Genomic DNA, 19,701 nt, shown 5'->3' on the forward strand with positions numbered 1-19,701 from the left:
ATGAATAAATTACATTGTTGGAGCATAATCTTTACCTAAAACAATATGACTGAGAAAAATGGACAGTTGAGTTACATGATTGACCGTTTTAGTGTAGCATTGACTGTAAGCGAGGCCATGTCTATGAAGAGGTTAGAAAGACTTACCCTTGATAGTATGGGTCCCTGTGGTACATCTCTTCAGGGTACATAGCCATGTCTCTGTATGGAACTGGGTAGGGATAATAGTAGCCTCCGGGTTGCCCAGGGTGTCCAGGAAGGGGTACTGGATGGGGACCAGGATGTCGCTGTGGAAAACCATGTCCAGTGTCCACCAATCTAGGATCATAGTTTTGAAAGTAGGGTGCAGCAGGATCCCATTGGCGGGTAGCCCTGATGGAAAGGGGGCTGTTGCCCACGGGGTGAGGTAGGTGTTGTTGGGTTATCGTGACCAACATCCTGGAACTGAAGAGGTTTACTCTCCTCCTGATAGTTTTGTGACTTGTTACCATCCTGTATCATAATGGGCTTGTTTGGATTGTTAGGGTCAAAGAGTCTCCTCTGCCCTGCCCCACCCCTAGCAGAGTTTCCAGAGGAACCTGGGTGAGCCTGAGGACCAACATTCTTTCTGCTGTGACTTTTACCTTCATCCCGTAGATTTTGAGTCTCAGTATGAAGTGCACCAGATGGAAGTTTGAGTAACCCACCACGAGGTGAGGTACCAGCCTCATGCATATGTTCATCACGTCCTGAGTGTCGACGTTCACGCCTGTCATGTCGATCCTTCCCATGACTTCTTGTATCATGACCTCTAGAACTAGGATGCCGCATGTCTTGTCCTTGACCTCTTGTATCATGACCTCTAATGTCCTGACCTTGACCCCTGGCATCATGACCATGGCCTCTCATGTCATGACTTCTGTTGTCTCTACCACCAACCCTTGCATCTTGTCCCAACCCCCGACTTCCCCTAATGTCCTGCCCCCTGCCTACACTTCTCCTGTCCTGCCCCCTACCTACACCAACTCTGTCATGGAAATCTTTGTCCTGTCCTGTTTGTCCTCTGTATTCATCATGCCTACCCCCTGACCCCTGCTTTTCCCTGCTCCTCTCAGCACTCCGGGCTCTACCCCGTCCTCTGCCTCGAGGTACTGGACCATGACCCTGACCTTTTTGTCCTTGCTGATGACCAGGAACTTGTTGATTACCTTGGCCATGACCTAGTTGATGACCTTGACTAGGTCCTTGCATTGTGACTTGACGTTTCTCGTTGTGATCTTGAGCAAATGTGATCTTGAGGCTGAGGTTTTCTGGGTTATTGAGGGCTTCCCGACTAGAACTCATATCTTTGAGACTTGCATTGCTACTCCTCCTCCGACGTCTCCCTTTTCGTGGAAGACTCAGGCTATGGTACATTTTCTCCCCCTCATCTCCTTGGTAACTCTGAACACTCTGGACACTGGACACACTGGAGTCTCGACTATGCCGACCATTTAGTGAACTCCGTCTGTTTCTTCGTCTACTTCTGGGCACCTCATTGTACCAATGTTCGCTGCTATCGTGTCTGTCACGGGAACCTGAGTTACGATTGATATTCTCGTTGTATTGATTGTCTTTAGCTCGTGAGGGTCTATATTGTCTCTCACTTGTTTTATCACGGTAAACACTGTACTCACTACCTGACTCCGACATTCTGTCCGATTGTTTCTGATTAGTTCCCATTCCAAAGTCCATTCCAGGAAAATCACCTTGTCTCTCCAGAAATTCCTTCAACTTCATAGTTTCATCTTGGACTTGTTTAGCCATCTCTCTCTCTACTTCTTTATCCCAGTCCAGAATTCTAGTTGTTGTTTCATCATCAATACTCAAATCACTTGCAGTACTCACGTCACTGCTGACACTTCCAGTCCTCTGTCTTCGCATTGTTGAAAGTGAGTATCTCTTAGGTGGACCCTTGGCTGAAATCTGTCCTTTTGGAGGTTTTTGTTTCAGATTTTCATTGCTACCCTGAATGCTGCCAGTTATTGATGAATTACTGTTTCGTCGCTCAAAGATCATGGTTGGTATGTGATTACCACTGGCGTCTTCAGGTTCATCTGGGGCGTTGATGATGGACACAGTAGTCTGCTTAACTGGTCGATCGCGTGGTCGGCGTTGATTAATTCGCTGCGGTTTCGGTGGTTCTGATCCGGTAATAATAGTAGAACTAGCTTGAGAAGTATTCTGATTTCGTTTGTCTTCTTTCTGATCAATGTCACCTTTTTCCACAATCCTTAATTCTATATCCCAATTTTCTGCACAAGGTGGACTGTTTTCCTTTGGGGAATTCCCTCTACCCCCTCCCTTTTCTCTTGGCCAAGTGCCATAACCTTCTTCTCGATTCTGTCCCCTTCCAAAGCCTCCTACACGCTTACCTCCCTTCTCAACCATGACCTGGCCTCTCTGACCTTGGTGTCTGTCTCTGGTAAATTTCTGCCCATGATTGTCATTTTTGTGTCTATTTTGCATCTGATAATCCTCTTGAACTCCAGTTGACCTCAACCTCTGACCTCCAGTTGTTTGAAGTTCCCCATGACCTCCCACTAATCTTGACTCACTGCCAGCTCTTTGAGGAGTGGCTGGAACTTGATCCGATTTGGATCCTTGAGCGGAGGATGTCTGATTCACAAATGTGATTTTAACATCCATGTGAGAAGATTTCCCTAAGTCTATTTTACGTGGAGAGGTATTGTCCTCAAGATGAGAAGGGGTCCCAGCTGATTGGTTCACTGGTGGAATTCTTGAGGAATCATCAACCTCCTCTGACTCTGAGTCTTTTTGACTTTGTTCTATCAGCTTTCCCTTGGGAACATATCGCTGAATCTCTGGCCTTTTTCCAGTCTTTGACCTTTTCTTGGAATCTGCAGTACTGGCTAGTCCATCTTCAGACTGCACTTGCAAATTTCTGATATTTGAGAGGACCTCATCAATCTGTAGTTTACAGAAAAAGAACAGTTTTATTTCTGCCAGAAACCACAAATGTTCCAAAAGAAATCTGCTTCAAATGGAAAATCTTTTGAATGTATTTTTGTTAAAATCTGGAAGATATTGATGATGGTGAAATGACACAATTTTCATCTAGGGGAAAACAACACGCTTTCACCCTGAATCTATAAAGTGCAATATCACTAATAAATTATTTTTAAAAAATATACCATTTAATCAGGAAAATTGCATTAAAATTATAAAGGAACTATGCTTAACCTGAAAAGGACCCCATTGACGAAATAGCAAGTGCAAACCCTGTGATATTTTTTAATTCATTTTGATCTTCTTTGATGACTTAAGAAAAGATATGAGATATCAAAAACCAATTTGGTTTCACTGGAGACATACCTCTTTTTCCACACTGTTTTCCTTGCTGCTGTTAGTTGCTGACCCATGGCTTTCCACATCTAATTCTTCCTCCCAACATTCGCCTTGTGTTTCCCCTTCAGCCTCACCATTCCAATTCCCTCCCCCTGCCTGTTCAAGCTGTTGTTTGTGCCTTAAGATACTTGGAGGTTGATACACTCCTCTTGTGGGACGTTTCTGTCGCCTCTCCTTCTTTTTGTCTAATCTATTGGCGGGATCATCTGAAAACAACAAGGGAAAGTGACCAAATGACATATTTAACTTAAATTTCTATCTGGAATCATCCAATAATCTACATGTTCATAGAGCATTCAAAGTTTCAAAATAAGTCATTGATTGGTAAAAATACTTAAAATCTCTTAAAATTATTTGTCTAGTCTAAAATGCAAAAGTTTTATGTTTTATGCAAATATGTCCTGTGCGCTAAATTGAGACTTTCTTGATGACTTTGTATGGGTTTTCCCAACCTTTTAATAAAGGAAGAGTTTGTTATATACGGTATATAAAAGTGGAGAGCATTAAATCACTCAGCTCAGACTAGCAGGAATTTCGTTTTTGCCTAGTGGTAGGGTGTCTACTCTGTGAAAGGTCATTAGATTGATGCCTGATGCAGGTAGAAAATAATATTCCTATTGAGGATTTGGTGTCTGATGACCACTCAATGTGTAAACTATAGGAGATTGAGAGTCTTCTCTGAAAGCAAAGACCTGGGCTTGCGGTTGTATTTGGGACAAAGACTTTGTGAAGGAGGGAGTAGTATAAAAGTACAGATTATAAGGTCATCTCAATAGTTCAGGCTAGCAGGAACTCCCTTTTAGGCTATACTAGTGGTAAGGATATCTGCTCCAAGAGACAAAGGTCAATAATCAATTCAAGGCCCAGCACATGACAGGAAGGGTATTTTTTAGTATTGACTCTTTCCTATTTAATACAGTAATGTGAAATTAAGAAACGAATCAAAGTACACTGTATTAGCTACAGTATTGTCGACATAACACATATCAACATTATAATAGTGTAACTAAATGAAAAATGTCTGTAATAAACTAATAAAATAATATTAAACCTAAAAAAAACCTAGACAGTTTATTATTCAAAGGTACTTGCCTGAATAGCCACACCTGTGAATACGCCCATAATATAATCATGGTGCTTATATAGAGCACCATACGCAAATCTGACCACATATAATATGAAAACCAAAAAAACAAGTACCTTGGTAGGTGAGGTTCTACCACATTTTTCTTGTGCAGAACAAAAAAAATGGATGATAAACCAGGTAAGTCGTTAAAAAGAATATATTTGGCCTACTTGCTTATTTTTATGCAAATTTATGGAATTTTTTGTTGCAATTTTCAGAATTGAACATGCACACAAAAAACTATAGTTGATCAATCCATTATGCTACCATTGTGTCATCTAAAGGCCTGGAGAGATTCACAGGACATCCTTTGATAATGATTCAGGCCTATGTGCGCTTGTATTTGAAGAATTATGTTTTCATGCAAAAAATGATAACATGTAATGAATGTGCCTTGTGCAGACATCAGCAAAACATGTTGAGTTTTAATAAAACAATAATTTTGAAAACTTTCTCTTTACTAAGCATTGAACATGAGGATAAAGGAATGCAAATATCTGTATCAAAAACTTCATAAAACCCACAGAAAATTGTGTCTTTTGACAACAAGTGCCCAATGGACCTGAATCACTCACCGGCTATCCAGTGATCCATTTTATACATAAAAATAATCAAGAACAAGTGTATCAGAGATCAGATATAAGATCTCAGGGTCTCGCAGTTATCTGAAAAGGTGTCTTTTAAATATTTTGATCAATTGAACTCTTTCAAAAATAAATTATGGTCAAGGTCATCCATTTGAATAAACTTGGTAGCCTTTCACCCCAGTATGCTATTGACCCAATATCAAGTCCCTGGGCCTATTGGTTATTGAGAAGAAATTGTTTAAAGATTTTAGTCTTGAATTGAGCTTATTATAAAAAAGGTCATTCATTTGAACAAACTTGGCAGCCCTTTATCCCAGCATGCTACTGACCCAATATCAAGTCCCTGGGCCAATTAGTTATTGACAAGAAATTGTCTAAAAAGTTAAGCCTATTCAACCCCTGTGATCTTGAATGTAGGTCAAGGTCATTCATTTGAACAAACTTTGTAACCCTTCACCTCAGCATGCTACAGGCCCATATCAACTCCCAGCTGGGACTCTTGGTTATTGAGAAGAGGATAGTTAGGGACTCTTGGTTATTGAGAAGAAGTCATTCAAAGATTTTAGCCTATTTGAATGACCCCTGTGACATTGACTGTAGGTCAAGGTCATTCTTTTGAACAAACTTGGTAGCCCTTAACCCCAGCATGCTACAGACCCATTATTAGGTCTCTGGGCCTCTTGGTTATTGAGAAGTTGAATGTATATGTAGAAAGATTTGTCACAGCTTCAGTAATTACCTGCATTGACAGATGAGTCTTGTATCTGTGGTTTAGTGACAGGTAATTAAATTTAGGTGTGATCAAAGCTTACAATTGAAACCAATCATTTAGATTATCAAACACAAAATAAGAAAATAAATAAATAAAAAACTTTCGGTTCTGTTAATGAAATAGTCCACTCCTGTCTGTAGTACATATATATGCATGTAAATAATAATGTTTTAATATGACTGATGCTAATTCCCAATCCTGATTTGAGGGGCGACATCACATGACATGCATGTCTGTAAATATGTTACGAGACCTCATTATTCTATAAACAGAAAGTGAAACAGACATCAGATATTTCACAATTTCCTGTTATCAAGAAAAATATAATGCAATTCCAACCTTTTTAAAAAAAAAATCAAATTTAATATGAAAACCAAGTGCCTTTGATTCAGACTATATGGTGTTATAAATCCAATGTATTATTTCTACTGTATAGAAAAGTGTTCTGAAATTACTTGTTATAGTTACGTTGTTAATGTATGAATTTGCAGTACATAAAAATTAAAGTGTGATAATTATACTCCACTTGATATAAAAATGGACCTTGTCATCAGGGATTATTTTGGGTTACCAAATGGATGGGTCAAGAGAAAGGCCTATCTGTAATATAATTTATGGGCCATCTATAGACATTTTAAAGGATTTTTTCTGAATCATGTGGGTCATTCAGATAAATTGTGGGCTAATGGTCCCCTCCAAAATGATCCCTGTGTCATGTGTTCAACATGGCATTAACAATTATTAATCTCGTTATGAAACGTTAAAAAAACAATTGTGGACTTCAGTTTCGGGGTCTATTCCTCGGCTGAAGTCCATCATTTACCGTAATGTTTACCAAATTTTATTACACAGAAATGATGTCCACTCACACACCTGATCAAGCATTCACACAATGTATGCGATACTAAATCGACATATCGTCCGATCAGACTACAAATTTGTTTTAAAGATAAAATTTTGACTATTATCAATCTTCTGATAAAAAAATCAACATGTCAAAAACTTTTTGTTTGTTCTATTTATGGAATTGTTCAAAATATTTTGAAAATCAGTTATGGGGCAAGAAAGTGTTGTTATAATTTCGTTTTGATTTTTTCGTAGAACTCGGCAATGTAACTATTTTGTAATACATACCTTCTTTCACTAGTTTTCCTTGATGTGCTGACGACTTTTCAGTTTTCCCATGTACAATATTTTCTAGTTCATTGTAAGAAATCCGAACAATATCTGTTTTCGCAGCCATTTTCTTCTGTAGCCATTATCGTATCTCCTCAAAGAGAAGAGCTCCACGTTCGGTTAAGGTGTCGAGTCCACCGGGACATGGGTTGGAGGGGGAGGGCAGATTAAATAGATGAAAATTCGGTAAAAGGGACACCAAAGTGTTCGTTATATCACAGAATCACAGTCTTAGTGTCGGTGAAAACTTGGGTTAGCTTATTTGATGACACTTGAATGTCATTTCTTTGTTCAGTACACATCCAGGTAATGAGGTATGGTCACATACCGGTTGCCCATTGATTACTTTTTCCAATAAACATTATTAATATTACACTTTATACTTCTTGGTTGTGAATGTTTATATTAACATAGATTCTATACAAATTGTTCCTTGTAATATTATGTACAGTTCATGAATAAGAGTAGGGCCTAGCTAAAATGTAGATAAAAAAGGAAGGGGCAAACTCCCTATAATCAGGGACATATATTATACGTCCCTGCTATAATCAACCTCTTTAGTGAATAGACACAGGAATGGTTCAGTCACTGAAGAAATGTCCAGAACTTATTAAGTCTATCCTTAAAGGTATTGATGGATGGAGCTGATACAACGTCGTCTAGTAGAGAATTACATTGTTGGATAACACGGTTACTGAAAAAATTGCCTGTTTGTTGTTTTCGTAATAGTGTTTGAAATGTGTTAATAGAGTGCCCTCGGGTCGATTTATATTGCATGCTTGCAGCATATCAGCCCTTTCTCTGAGGTATTCCAAGGTGGACAAGCCAAGGATTTTTAGCCTTTCTGAATATGTCTTGTCCAATAATGTAGGAAAACGCTTTGTAAAATGTAGCTCTTACGGTTGTACCCTTTCAATAATAATTTCGTCCGTGACATATAATGGATAGACCACATGGCAGATGCATATTCCAGGTGTGATCGTATTAGAGCCTTATATAGAAGGGTGAAGATTGATGGTCTCAAGTATGGCGCGGGAAGGGTTTCATAATTAATTAAATATTTTTGCCTAGGCAAAATTATTTCTGCCTAGGCAAAAACAAAAACAAATTATTTTTTTGGTGGGGGGGGGGGGGGGGGGGGGGGGGGGGGGGGGGCTTGCGGCTAAATATTATTATTTGATGGTGGTGGGGGTGTGCGGGTGTGCTCTCCGAGAAAAAAATTAAATATATAAGGCTCTAGATCTGTGGTGCATTCTAGTGCATCATAAACCCCCAAAATAGAGATTTACAAATTAAAACTTTTCAAGGTTTTTTTGCGGCTAAATATTATTATTTGATGGTGGTGAGGGTGTGCGGGTGTGCTCTCCGAGAAAAAAAATTAAATATATAAGGCTCTAGATCTGTGGTGCATTCTAGTGCATCATAAACCCCCAAAATAGAGATTTACAAATTAAAACTTTTCAAGGTTTTTTCCTTAAAACCTTTTTATTTTTTAAATAAAATCGTTGTGGTCACCATCAGCTGAGTCTTGACATTTTGGAGGGGATGGAGGGAACACGTTATATTACATCGTTGTGGTTAACAAATCTGGACTAAATATTTTCCGAAAAAAATGTATACGTTGCAGGTAGTAACTTTATTAGTTGAACAATAATGAGTAATTTTATTGATAATGTACAAGGTTATTCATTACCTATATTTATCAAGTGATGTGATTCTAACAAATAATAAGATAATAGACTAGTACAACAATGTAATCACTTGCAAGTTACAGCGTTGTAAAATACAAATTATTGTCAGATACTGAATTATTTGACAAGGTATTAGAAATAGTCTGAGTTTGAAAATCTTAATTGATTTGCAAAATATCAAAGAGAACGGATGCTAGATCCAAAGATCTGTGAAAACTCTTTGAATGTCAAGCAAACGCCAATTACAATGTAATTTGGTTGTGGAATAGCTATACATAATTACAGTAGGTCAATTATTCGACAATATTGTATGTGCATGTACAATAAACGTATTATACAAACATTACTTTTGCAAATTAATTGAATACCAAGCTGTTATCAATTTATTTGATAGGAGATAACCTTGTCCTTAGTCCCAGAGACAGACTGGGTTCCACATCCTAGGTGGTCACAAAAAGTACTATCGTATAACCTGCTGCCTATCCTTAATTATTGTTAGACTAAACAGTTTCAATACATACTAGGATTAATACTCAGTATGAACAGTTACAGATATAATACTACTCGCGTACAATCGCAGCCAACAACAATTGATGAACTGATAAATGAAATATTTCATCACAGTATTTACGACAGACCGTTAAAATTGTAATAAAGCATGAAAACCAGTATTACCATAAATAAAGCAAAGGATGATATACACGTAATTTCACATGTCTTTCTTGTTAAACAGTATTTCATTTCTTAATCCATTTTCTTTGTAAATATATATATAACCAGGGTTTGAGGGATGGTACAGTTCTCTGATGACATAACATATTAGGTCTAACATAATGTTTCCGATACCAAAAAATTGACCTAATTTCTAGTATATTAAGGGACATTCCATAAGCAAATAATATTCCTTTTTCATTTGACAAAATATACAATAAAGCATTTCCAGAGGTATTCGAATCGGGCGATGCCTTCTTCACGCTTCTACTGTCTATTAAATCCATGAGAAGATACCTGAAACCTTGTTATTTTTTTTTATTTTTTTTTTTATTAACAATATCAAGAAATCTATTGTAACCAAATTCATTTGAGAAAAATATATAACATCTGGCTCGTGGCGAGTCTACAATCTTTCTATGCCAGTCTTGTATAAATATGTCTCGTAACCTTGATTGGAATAATGATAAAAATACATCAATATCTCCAACTCCTTGTTCAAGCTAAACATAACCAAAACCATGAGTACATAAAATGTTCTTCACCAGTTTAGCCCAATTTAAAGAACGAGAAGTTTAATATAAACTTTATTTTATTCATTCAATTCATACATATACAATACACAATCATACAATCATAATGTGAATAGGATTCGGAAACAAGTATAAGACTTATATTAATCCGTTTCCTTTTATGACACATTAAGTAAACGGCAGCAAGTGGGAGAATACGTAAGTGAGCAATGTAATACTTGAATAAATGAAAAATGGGGAAATTCGGAAAGAGGAGAGATGAAAAGACCAGAAGAAAAAGATCAGAGAGGAATTTTATGCCATGACATGAGATATACAACCTGCTGTAACAGCTGTGCAAACAATAAAGAATAAAAAAAAATAAAAACAATCATTCAAATCTTTTAGAAATAATTATAAATTCTTGAACACTGGAAAAAATCAAAAGATTTTCATCATACGTGAGTTCGTTATCACCGAAGAGTAGTATTTCAGTTGATAAGGGATAGTTTAGAGCACTAAAACAACGTAAGCGAAACTGCGCGAAAAGTGGACAACGTAATAAGAAATGTTCGTTGGTCTCATCTTCATGATTACACATGCATAGAGGAATATCTATAAGATTTTTATGAAATAGATAAAATTTTAGTGGACTGCACTCCATCCTTAATCTTGCATGGTGAATCTGACCCAGTCTATTACCGCTAAGGAAGTAATGTGGAACTTTGTGGCGTGGTTTATTCAAATGACTTTTCAATTTAGTTATGGACGGATCACTTTTGATTGCATCTGGCAAGGAATTCCACAAAGGGATTACAGATGGCAGGAAGGATTTCATGTAAAGACTTGTGCGACAAGGAGGAGGGCGAAAGTTATTTCCAACACGAGTATTGTGATCATGGATGCTATTATTACGTCGAGGAAGAATTTCTTGTAGATACTGAGGAAGGAGACCGTGAACCATTTTATGGAAATGAATTATTTTGTGGTGTTTACGTCTTTGCTCTAAGGGAAGCCAGCCTGTTTCAAGATAAAGTTTTACTCTACTTGTGAGTTTAGTTCCGCCAGTAACTATACGCGCTGCCTCTAATTGGAGATTTTCTAGCATGTCAGACTGAGTTTTTGTAAGGTTATCCCAAACAATGTTCCCATATTCAAAAATAGGTCGGATAAGAGCAAAATACAGAGTTTGAAGGGAAGTACGATCTAAAGTGAATTTGAATCTGCGTAAAATATTCAATTTTGGTGAAACCTTGGATATGATCAAGTTGATATGATCAGTCCAACCGCCATTGTTGGACAGAGTCAAACCGAGATGCCTATGTGAACTTACCTCAGAAAGCAAAATATTGTTCATATGTAGAGGGGGATGAATTGGTGAATTAGTCTTTTTGGATATTAATAAGGTTTCTGTTTTAGTAGGATTGAAGTTAACCAACCAATTCACTGACCATTCATGAATTTTACGAAGATCGAAATTCAAATCGACTGCACTTATCCTAGGTGAGTCGATAATGACATACAAAGAGGTGTCATCTGCGAATAATTTTATATTAGCTCGTATGTCTTTCACAATGTCATTTATAAATAAAAGAAACAAAAGGGGGCCCAGTATCGAGCCTTGGGGAACCCCGGCCTTAATTTCAGACCAATTAGAAAATTTTCCGTTGATAACAACTCTTTGTTTACGATTGTAGAGATAATTTTCGAACCATTTCAGAAGTGAACCCCGAATTCCAAAACCTGAAAGCTTACTTAGTAGTCCCTTATGCCAAACGCGGTCAAAAGCTTTGCTAATATCACAAAAGACCATTCGTATTTCTTTACCATGGTCTAAAGCAGAGTAAATATCATGAGTTATAGCAAGAAGTTGATTAACGGGTGAGTCGCCGTGTCTAAATCCAGATTGGTGAGGAGAAAGTAGCGAGTGGGCATGCAAAAAATTGTGAACATATTTAAAAAATGCATCGTTCCATTAATTTTCCAACAATAGATAATAAGGATATCGGTCTATAGTTTGTTAAGATAGACTTATTTTCTTTTTTATGTACAGGGGTTACATTAGCAGATTTCCATTCTGTTGGGAAAATACCAGATGTTAGAGATAGGTTAAACAGTGTGCTTAAGGGCTTACATATAATATCAACAGATTCTTTAAGCAATCGAGGATTCACAAGGTCGGGGCCAATGGCTTTAGAACAGTCTAGATTTAATATAGCGTCTTTTACATCAGTAGCAGTGATATGTATATTAGAAAGAGTGTGGTTACATTCGTAATTAATGTTTGGAAGTTCAGCGTTTGAGTCATCAATAGTTGACTGGGCACAGAAAAAATCGTTGAACAAGGAAGCTTTTTCGAAATCATCTGAAACTACAGTGTCATTGTGAAGAAGTGGTGGTATCGGGGATTTTCTATAATTTGGCAATAATGAGTATACAGTTTTCCACCACTTCCTCACATTGAGATTAGATGGTTTCTTGAGTGTACCACAGAGATTGTAAATGTATGCGGTTTTTGCATGTTTAATAGTGTTAATGCATTTATTACGAATGAGACGGAATTTAGCCCAATGATCATTGATAAGTGTACGTTTGGCTCTTTTGTGTGCACGTTTCCGTTTTCTAATTAGTCTTCGAATTTCATTAGACATCCACGGAGGCTCGTTAGATTTGACAGTAATATTTTTATTTGGGATACAAGTTTTTGCGATGTCAAGCAATGTGTCTGTAAAATTCTTAACCGAATCATTTATATCGTTAACATTAATCAATGCGTTCCAATTAATATGTTTCAGTTTATCTTTAAAAACATTGTAATCACCATGATCAAAGAGCCAAACGTTACGCTTAAAAGTGTGCTTCGCCGGCTTCGTTACGTTAAAAGTACCGTAAGTAGGACAATGATATCTGACAGGTTGGTCAAGAAAACTTTCTCCAACTATGCATTTATTAATAACATTGATATCACTGGCACAAACTATATCTAACAGTGAAGACGAAGCTTCAGTATAAAATGTTGCGGATTCTACTAGTTGTGACAAGTTAAATAAAATAAGCATATCACGTAAGTGAGAAGACTGGTTTTCAACTAGTAAGTTAGCATTAAAATCGCCCGTAATTACAATATTAGATAAACCAGTGTTAAAAGCATATTCAATAGACTGAGAGATATAGGTCCAAGTGATAACAGGAGAATTTGGAGGTCTTCTTTTCGCAGATATATAATCTTTAACATATACAGATATACCACCACCAATACGATCGGGCCTACAATAACAGAATGGGTCAGAATAAGCAGGCATGCTAAGTTCCGGGGAAATATCATTTTCATTTAACCAAGTCTCGGTGAAGGATAATATAGTAAATTTGTTTAGTTCAGTATACAGTACATCAAGCTTTTGTTTGAGACTTTGAACATTAAGATGGACAAATGAATAGTTACTGTCAGAAACAGACAGATCACTAATATTTGAAATCAAGGATGAATCTGATGAACTAATGGAAGAAGGACCAGGATTTGATTCAATGTCACCAGATAATGATTAGAGCCAGTGAATCAGAACAAAATATATAGAAATAACACTCAGAACGTCTACTGAAAAATAGAAAATGTGATAAGATGATTTATAATTGCAACATTTATAAAGTGAAGATGTGTAAGGACTGACATAAGATAATAACAGGTATATAAATAGTAGTAATAGCCTTACACATAGTATGTCAAAGACGGTCACAAAAATCGCATAGTTTGCAGACTGTACACAGTTGTTAAAGACACCAGTTCGAGCACGATATATCGCTAAACTAATAGGCATTATGTTATGCCAAAACAAACAATGAATAAATAAGGACGATGTGCAGGAACTGGTACATCAGCACGAGGTAAAGTCAATGGCATAGTAAACAACGAGAAGTTTCTGCTTGCGTGTAAATCTCGTTATATATAGACTTAACCGGTACATTCTTTTGGTTATGCACGATTTTTAACCAATATTTAATCATCTTGGTGTATCTGATAAATTTAAGTTTTATACATGTAGACACTTAGTTGGAGATAAATATCGGTGCCCACCCCCTCTAAATTCGCCACTGTTGTGTAAAAGGAGTTTGCGAGAAACCTTGTCGAAGGCTTTACTAAAATCCATGTAGGTAACATATCCATATTTTCCCTCATCCATTTCAGAATTTTACATGGAACTGAGGTCAAGCTTTGTTGGTCGATAGATTGATGCTTCAGATTTTCATCTTTTTTTTTTTTTTGAAGATGGGTACAATATTAACTCTTTGCCAACCGTTGGAAGGTTACTTTCATCTATGAACACCGGGTGTGTCATTTTTGTCTTATAAGGCCATTTAATAAAGTACGTATTCCAACATGTCAACACCTTCTTACCTTCTTTCCATATTCATACTTCAGCTGCAGTTTCTATTATTTCCATTATAGAATTTTATGCGATGGTGAAGTGAAGGCCTCATGCAGCAACTCGGTCTCAAGTGCCACCGGTGGATCTATTTTTCTCCAGCTCAAACAGAAAAATATCTACAACACGAAAACTTAAGACTAATACTACTTGTTAATTTTACCACTTCAGTCATTCTGGTAAATTCCTAATCACGCGGAATTCGGGAAATCGAACATGAAAATCATAAAAAACGACTGTTATATCACTTAAACGTAACTTAGAATCTATAGTAAACTTTTGAATAAGTTATATATTTGATTATGATAAGTTTAGTTAATCAATTTTATTTTATTTCCGTAACAAGGGTGTTCATATTGCATGTATACTAATATTGAATTTTAACGAAGACGGAGGTAAAGATAGAAAGGAAAGGAATAGATAAGGAACATCAATAAAAATGAAAACGTGGAGTTTTGTAAAAAAAAAAAAAAAAAAAGAAAAAAAAAAGAACGTGATTTATCTGGTCTTGTCGACGTAGGTAGACTGCTTTTCTAACACACAAGTCTTTCTGCTTTCTAATGTTCGTCACATCCTGTGCTCAGTATCGTTCTCTACAATCACTCGTAATCCTTGTTTGGTCTCACTTCGAATACATTATAAATTATACGAGTTATGAGAAGTGATATCAACAAGTCGTTTTAGGGACCTTTCACCTCAAAACTGATTGTCCCGCACCGTAGTTGGGCATATTGGATTAATAGTAAAATGGTATCCCATAAAAGGACAGGAATTTCATGCTATACATTGTACAATTAGTGGCAGCGGTAGAATTTTACGCTGCACAATATATTTAATGCATTTTGGCTGATAAATAAAAGTCAATAATCGTCAATAAAAAGTCACAAAAATGTAATAAAAATCTTAACTTAGTTTTAATAGTATTCCATCGTATAGAATTTGAAACATTTCCGTTTGGATAGGAAAACAACATTAGATTTATAAATTTGTATAATAAAATTCATTGATAATCTGTTATATGGTACGTGTACGAAACTTTTATAACACTAATCTCCATATGGTACGAAAACAGTAAATAGATGGTTACCTTTTATTAAAAAAACTGGTTGTAATGGACGTCAAGCAAGCAGTGGATTTTCGGTATATATGACAGTAAATTTCGTCTCACGTTGTGGATTTTTTTTCTATCTTTAAATAATCCTATACTGGACATCCATCCCAAATTAACTTCACATACATATCTAGTAAAACAGTTAGAATAAAGGTTTTATAAATCCAAGGTACATGTATATCCCTTTTTAATATGAAATTTAATTTCCTTTATTATTTTTCATATGACTGGTATAGCATTGACGTGTAACTGAAAACAAGCCACATACTTCAGTATATTCTTTAATATTTACATGTGTAGTATAGCAATAGTATACATGTATATATATTATATTGATTTTTTTCACAAGAGAAGTCATTTTCCCAATTTATATTGTAAGTCAATGCTATTGTTGTACGCCTTATGCTTAGTTATAATAAAAACTTTATGGGATTTGAGTTCAAAGAGTAAATGATTCTTTAAACTTGTAATGTTAATATCAGTTTACAAACATTTCATTTTAAACAAGTACAGTGTATTGTTTAATCAGTAGTAAAATAATATTACCCATTATCACATCAGCATCATTAAAGTGTACCCTGAACGAAAAACGATAATCAAATATGTTATTCTTTGTAACCACCAAAGAAGAATGTCGCAAACCGCATCAAAATCGGTTGGCCGAGTGCCGAGATATCGCACATCGAAGTACGCGATCAGCGTATCGGTCAGTCACGCTGATTTGGAACTCTTCAGTCTATGACGTCACAGGTTGAACGGATGGTGGCCAGTAGCATAGAGGACAGTGTGAACAGTAGCAGCACAAACATGTCTGAATACGATCTGGACATGAGATTTGAGGTTGTTGAATTTGGCGAATATTGCGGACAAGAAGTCGGAATCCAGCAATATAAGTTTGAGTTTACAAAAAAAAAAAAAAAAAAAATAGTGAAAATGACCGCTTGGTTAACACAGACTGGTGTAATAATCGGTCAATCACCAATAAATGTATATTAGTTATGTGTTTACCATTTCTTACTCATTACCAAAGAAAGGAACACAGCATCAACATTTTAAAATAAAATAATGTACCATTTCATTCGCAAATTAATATTCAAATAAACATACCAACAATACAACAGTTCTGGATACTCTGGTTTGTGAGAAAAGATGAACGTACAGTAAATTCATGCGTTATATTCTATACAAACCCGCTTCTAGTCATGAAGGACACTTAATTTAGAAAGTAATATATTATAATCATCATGATCTACAATAGACTAAATCTCTCTCCCGTAAATCTTTTTTAAAATTTTTTTTTAACCTTAAATTTTACGCACTAAACAAATCGTATGCCATCTCCGCAAAATTAGCCAATAATTATCATTTCAACATCCCATGATAATTTTGATAATTTATGTAGTACAAAATAACCGATTTTTTCCCCCTTTTTGCGAGAGGTCTGGGGGCCGCCCAGCGGGTCCCATGGTGGCGAATCCCCCCTGTATATCTGCAATCGAAAGGGGGGGGGGCAGTAATTTAGTGATAAAGCGAGCGCCGTAGGCGCGAGCCGATTTTTTTTGTATTTCCTCGTACCTGTCGGTAAATAGTACATGTATCACTCTATTCACGTTAAAACCGCGCATTCTTATTCATGTTGTGTTTCTGTCTTGTTCTCATTATGAACTCAATTAACTTCACAAATCATCAACTTATCGAATCTATGTGATGAAGTTAAGCAAAATTTCGTATTAAGATATAAATATTGACTTACCAGGCTAGTGCAAACGACCGACACACAGGTCTGAGGATTGATATACTAGTATAAAAGTCGGAATGTTCCGGATGTACAGGATAAAGTTTTTATTGTTGCCTTCAAGAAAACATTATCGGTTCGAAAATATACAGATATTTATCGAAATGAATATATAAATCGTGTTTTTTCCCCTTTTTTAGATTTTGGATGTCAAAAAGTGGGGGGGGGGGGGGGGGGGGGGGGGGGCGGGCGAAAAGATATGTTTGCCCCCCCCCCCCCCCCCCCCCCATGTTTGCCCCCCCCCCCCCCCCCGCTTCCAACGCCACTGCTTCACTTAAAAAGGGACTTTTAAAAGATGTATACTCAAGTTTGAATGGGTTAGTATACCGCTGAACAATTACCAGGTGTGAAATTACGGCCCACAGGCTCGTCACACCTGTCACTGCACCACAGGTGTCTGTGAGTTCTGGTGTTCTAATCGACACACGCCGATAATTGCTTGTGAGTTCACGCGTTTGGTTTCTGTGCACTTCAAAAAAGTTCCGAAGCCATGCTTTTACAGGTTGTACATAAATTGAGCTTGAATTTTATTAAGAATTGCGTTTATACTATAGGGAATACAATTTCAAGTTGTTGAAATCAAACACATTGTTTTTGGAATTCAGTGAGTTTCGTTTTCCTTACAAACGAAAAAATTCATATCTCAAAGGTTTGTCTATAGAATAATTAACCTAAGTTACCTCATTCATATATATACCCACGATGTTGAAAATTTACTCTATGAATCTTGTCTGGGAGTTACTGAACTTTCATGGACACGTTTTATCAATTGCGGACAATTACCCAAAAATCACAAATAACGGTATCATTGCTGTTTTGGCTAATAAAAAATTCAAAATGATTAGCATTTATTTCACATCTTGTATGAATTGCATTTTAAACTTGTATTACTAGAAGTATTATAACCGAAATCAATACTGGTACATTTGTATGTAACAAACCGGTCATGCCCTCATAATAAAGGCTATATGATGTAAGTCGTTATAAACGGCCCGTTATTCAAATGTCATACATTGTACATGCAGAGACCTATATATACGTGTATATAGGTCTCTGGTACATGTTACAACGACCCGTTAAAAAAAAAAAATTTAAATATACATGTTATATACGACCTGTTATGATAGAAAATAAATAAGATGATACACGTTGTATTTGGCCCGTTATAATAGAAAATTAGAAAGATGTTACATGTTGTCAGAGACATATATACAGGACATATATATGTCTCTGATGTTGTATATGACTCGTTATGAGAGAAAAATTAGTGAGATGCTACATGTTATATATGGCCCGTTTAAAAAGAAAATTATATGTCCCTGGTTTCGGTAGCACTTGTTATTAACTAATTCACAAATATAACTCAGAGAGTTTATTCAGCACTTTCATTTTTGTTGTCTAATTCGCATTAATTGCAGGCACGTGTTCACGTTTGTTTCTATATATTTCCTTGTTGGCGGCTCCGATCGTGTTCAACCTGTGACGTCACAGGTCAGAGGTCACCAAAACGAGGTATTTGGCTTTGGGCTTCAGGTGTTTTTTCGAGAAAAATCGCAATTACTCGGTAATGGGTCGGCCGATTTTGATGCGGTTTTCTGCATTCTTGTTTATTAATCAATACCAATAACATATTTAAATAGAATTTTTCGTTCAGGGTACACTTTAAAACTAAATGTTTCAATGTTTCTATATGAATGTTATTAGTTGCAAGCAGTTGTTTTAACTCTCTCAGTACAAACTTCATCACAACTCCCAAAAAGATGTCCAATGGTTTTTGGATTGTACAGGTTGGATTTTGTTTTATGCCTATTTTATATAGATGTGTATTTGTCGTTAAAATTCTTTGATTAATTCTATTATGTAACCATCTTCATTTAGTACCGAGTGTTGTTCTGAAAGGAGATGCATAAATTTCTTTCCATATCATATATGGTCCATAATTAATAAAAAAAAAAAAGGTTTTTAATAAAATTCAAAGAAACGGAGTCATTTGTTTTTTTTTCAAAATCTATCAACAACAGAAGACTAGGCATGTTGTTTTCCTCAGTGTAATGCATTAAAGCATTAACCGTGTAATTTCACCAATGTATCTACCTGGAACAAAGCCAGTTTGATTGTTGCCGATTATTGTTTAAAATTGTTCTACCATCATTCCGGATGCCTACTTATATATAGTATCAAGTAAGGCAATGGGTTGTCAATTCTTTAATTCATTTCGAAGTTTGTCACCTTTTGGGATACACATTATTATTCCATGCTTTTGTTGTTTCCAAAGGACTTTAAAAAAATCAGCTGAGAATCCATCAGAACCAGGACTTTTAATTTCTTTCATTTTCATTTAAGTTTTCCACAGTAATAATAATTGGTCTTTCTAAAGATTGTGCTTCAAGGGGAGATAATTATGTATATCATA

At 36.2% G+C, this 19,701-nt stretch overlaps 1 protein-coding gene across 1 annotated transcript in view; it reads right to left on the reverse strand.

The window, feature by feature from the left end:
* Positions 1–7,125, reverse strand: part of LOC117332883 (telomerase-binding protein EST1A-like) — a 37,000-nt gene extending 29,875 nt beyond the window's left edge. Inside the window, 4 exon segments of the mRNA XM_033891947.1 lie at positions 147–362; positions 364–2,948; positions 3,354–3,592; positions 7,006–7,125. Coding sequence (XP_033747838.1) covers positions 147–362; positions 364–2,948; positions 3,354–3,592; positions 7,006–7,114 — 3,149 coding nt within the window. The 5' untranslated portion in view covers positions 7,115–7,125.
* Between the last annotated feature and the right edge of the window lie 12,576 nt (positions 7,126–19,701).

Source organism: Pecten maximus, chromosome 8 (genome assembly GCF_902652985.1).
Source record: "Pecten maximus chromosome 8, xPecMax1.1, whole genome shotgun sequence".
NCBI lineage: Eukaryota > Metazoa > Mollusca > Bivalvia > Pectinida > Pectinidae > Pecten > Pecten maximus.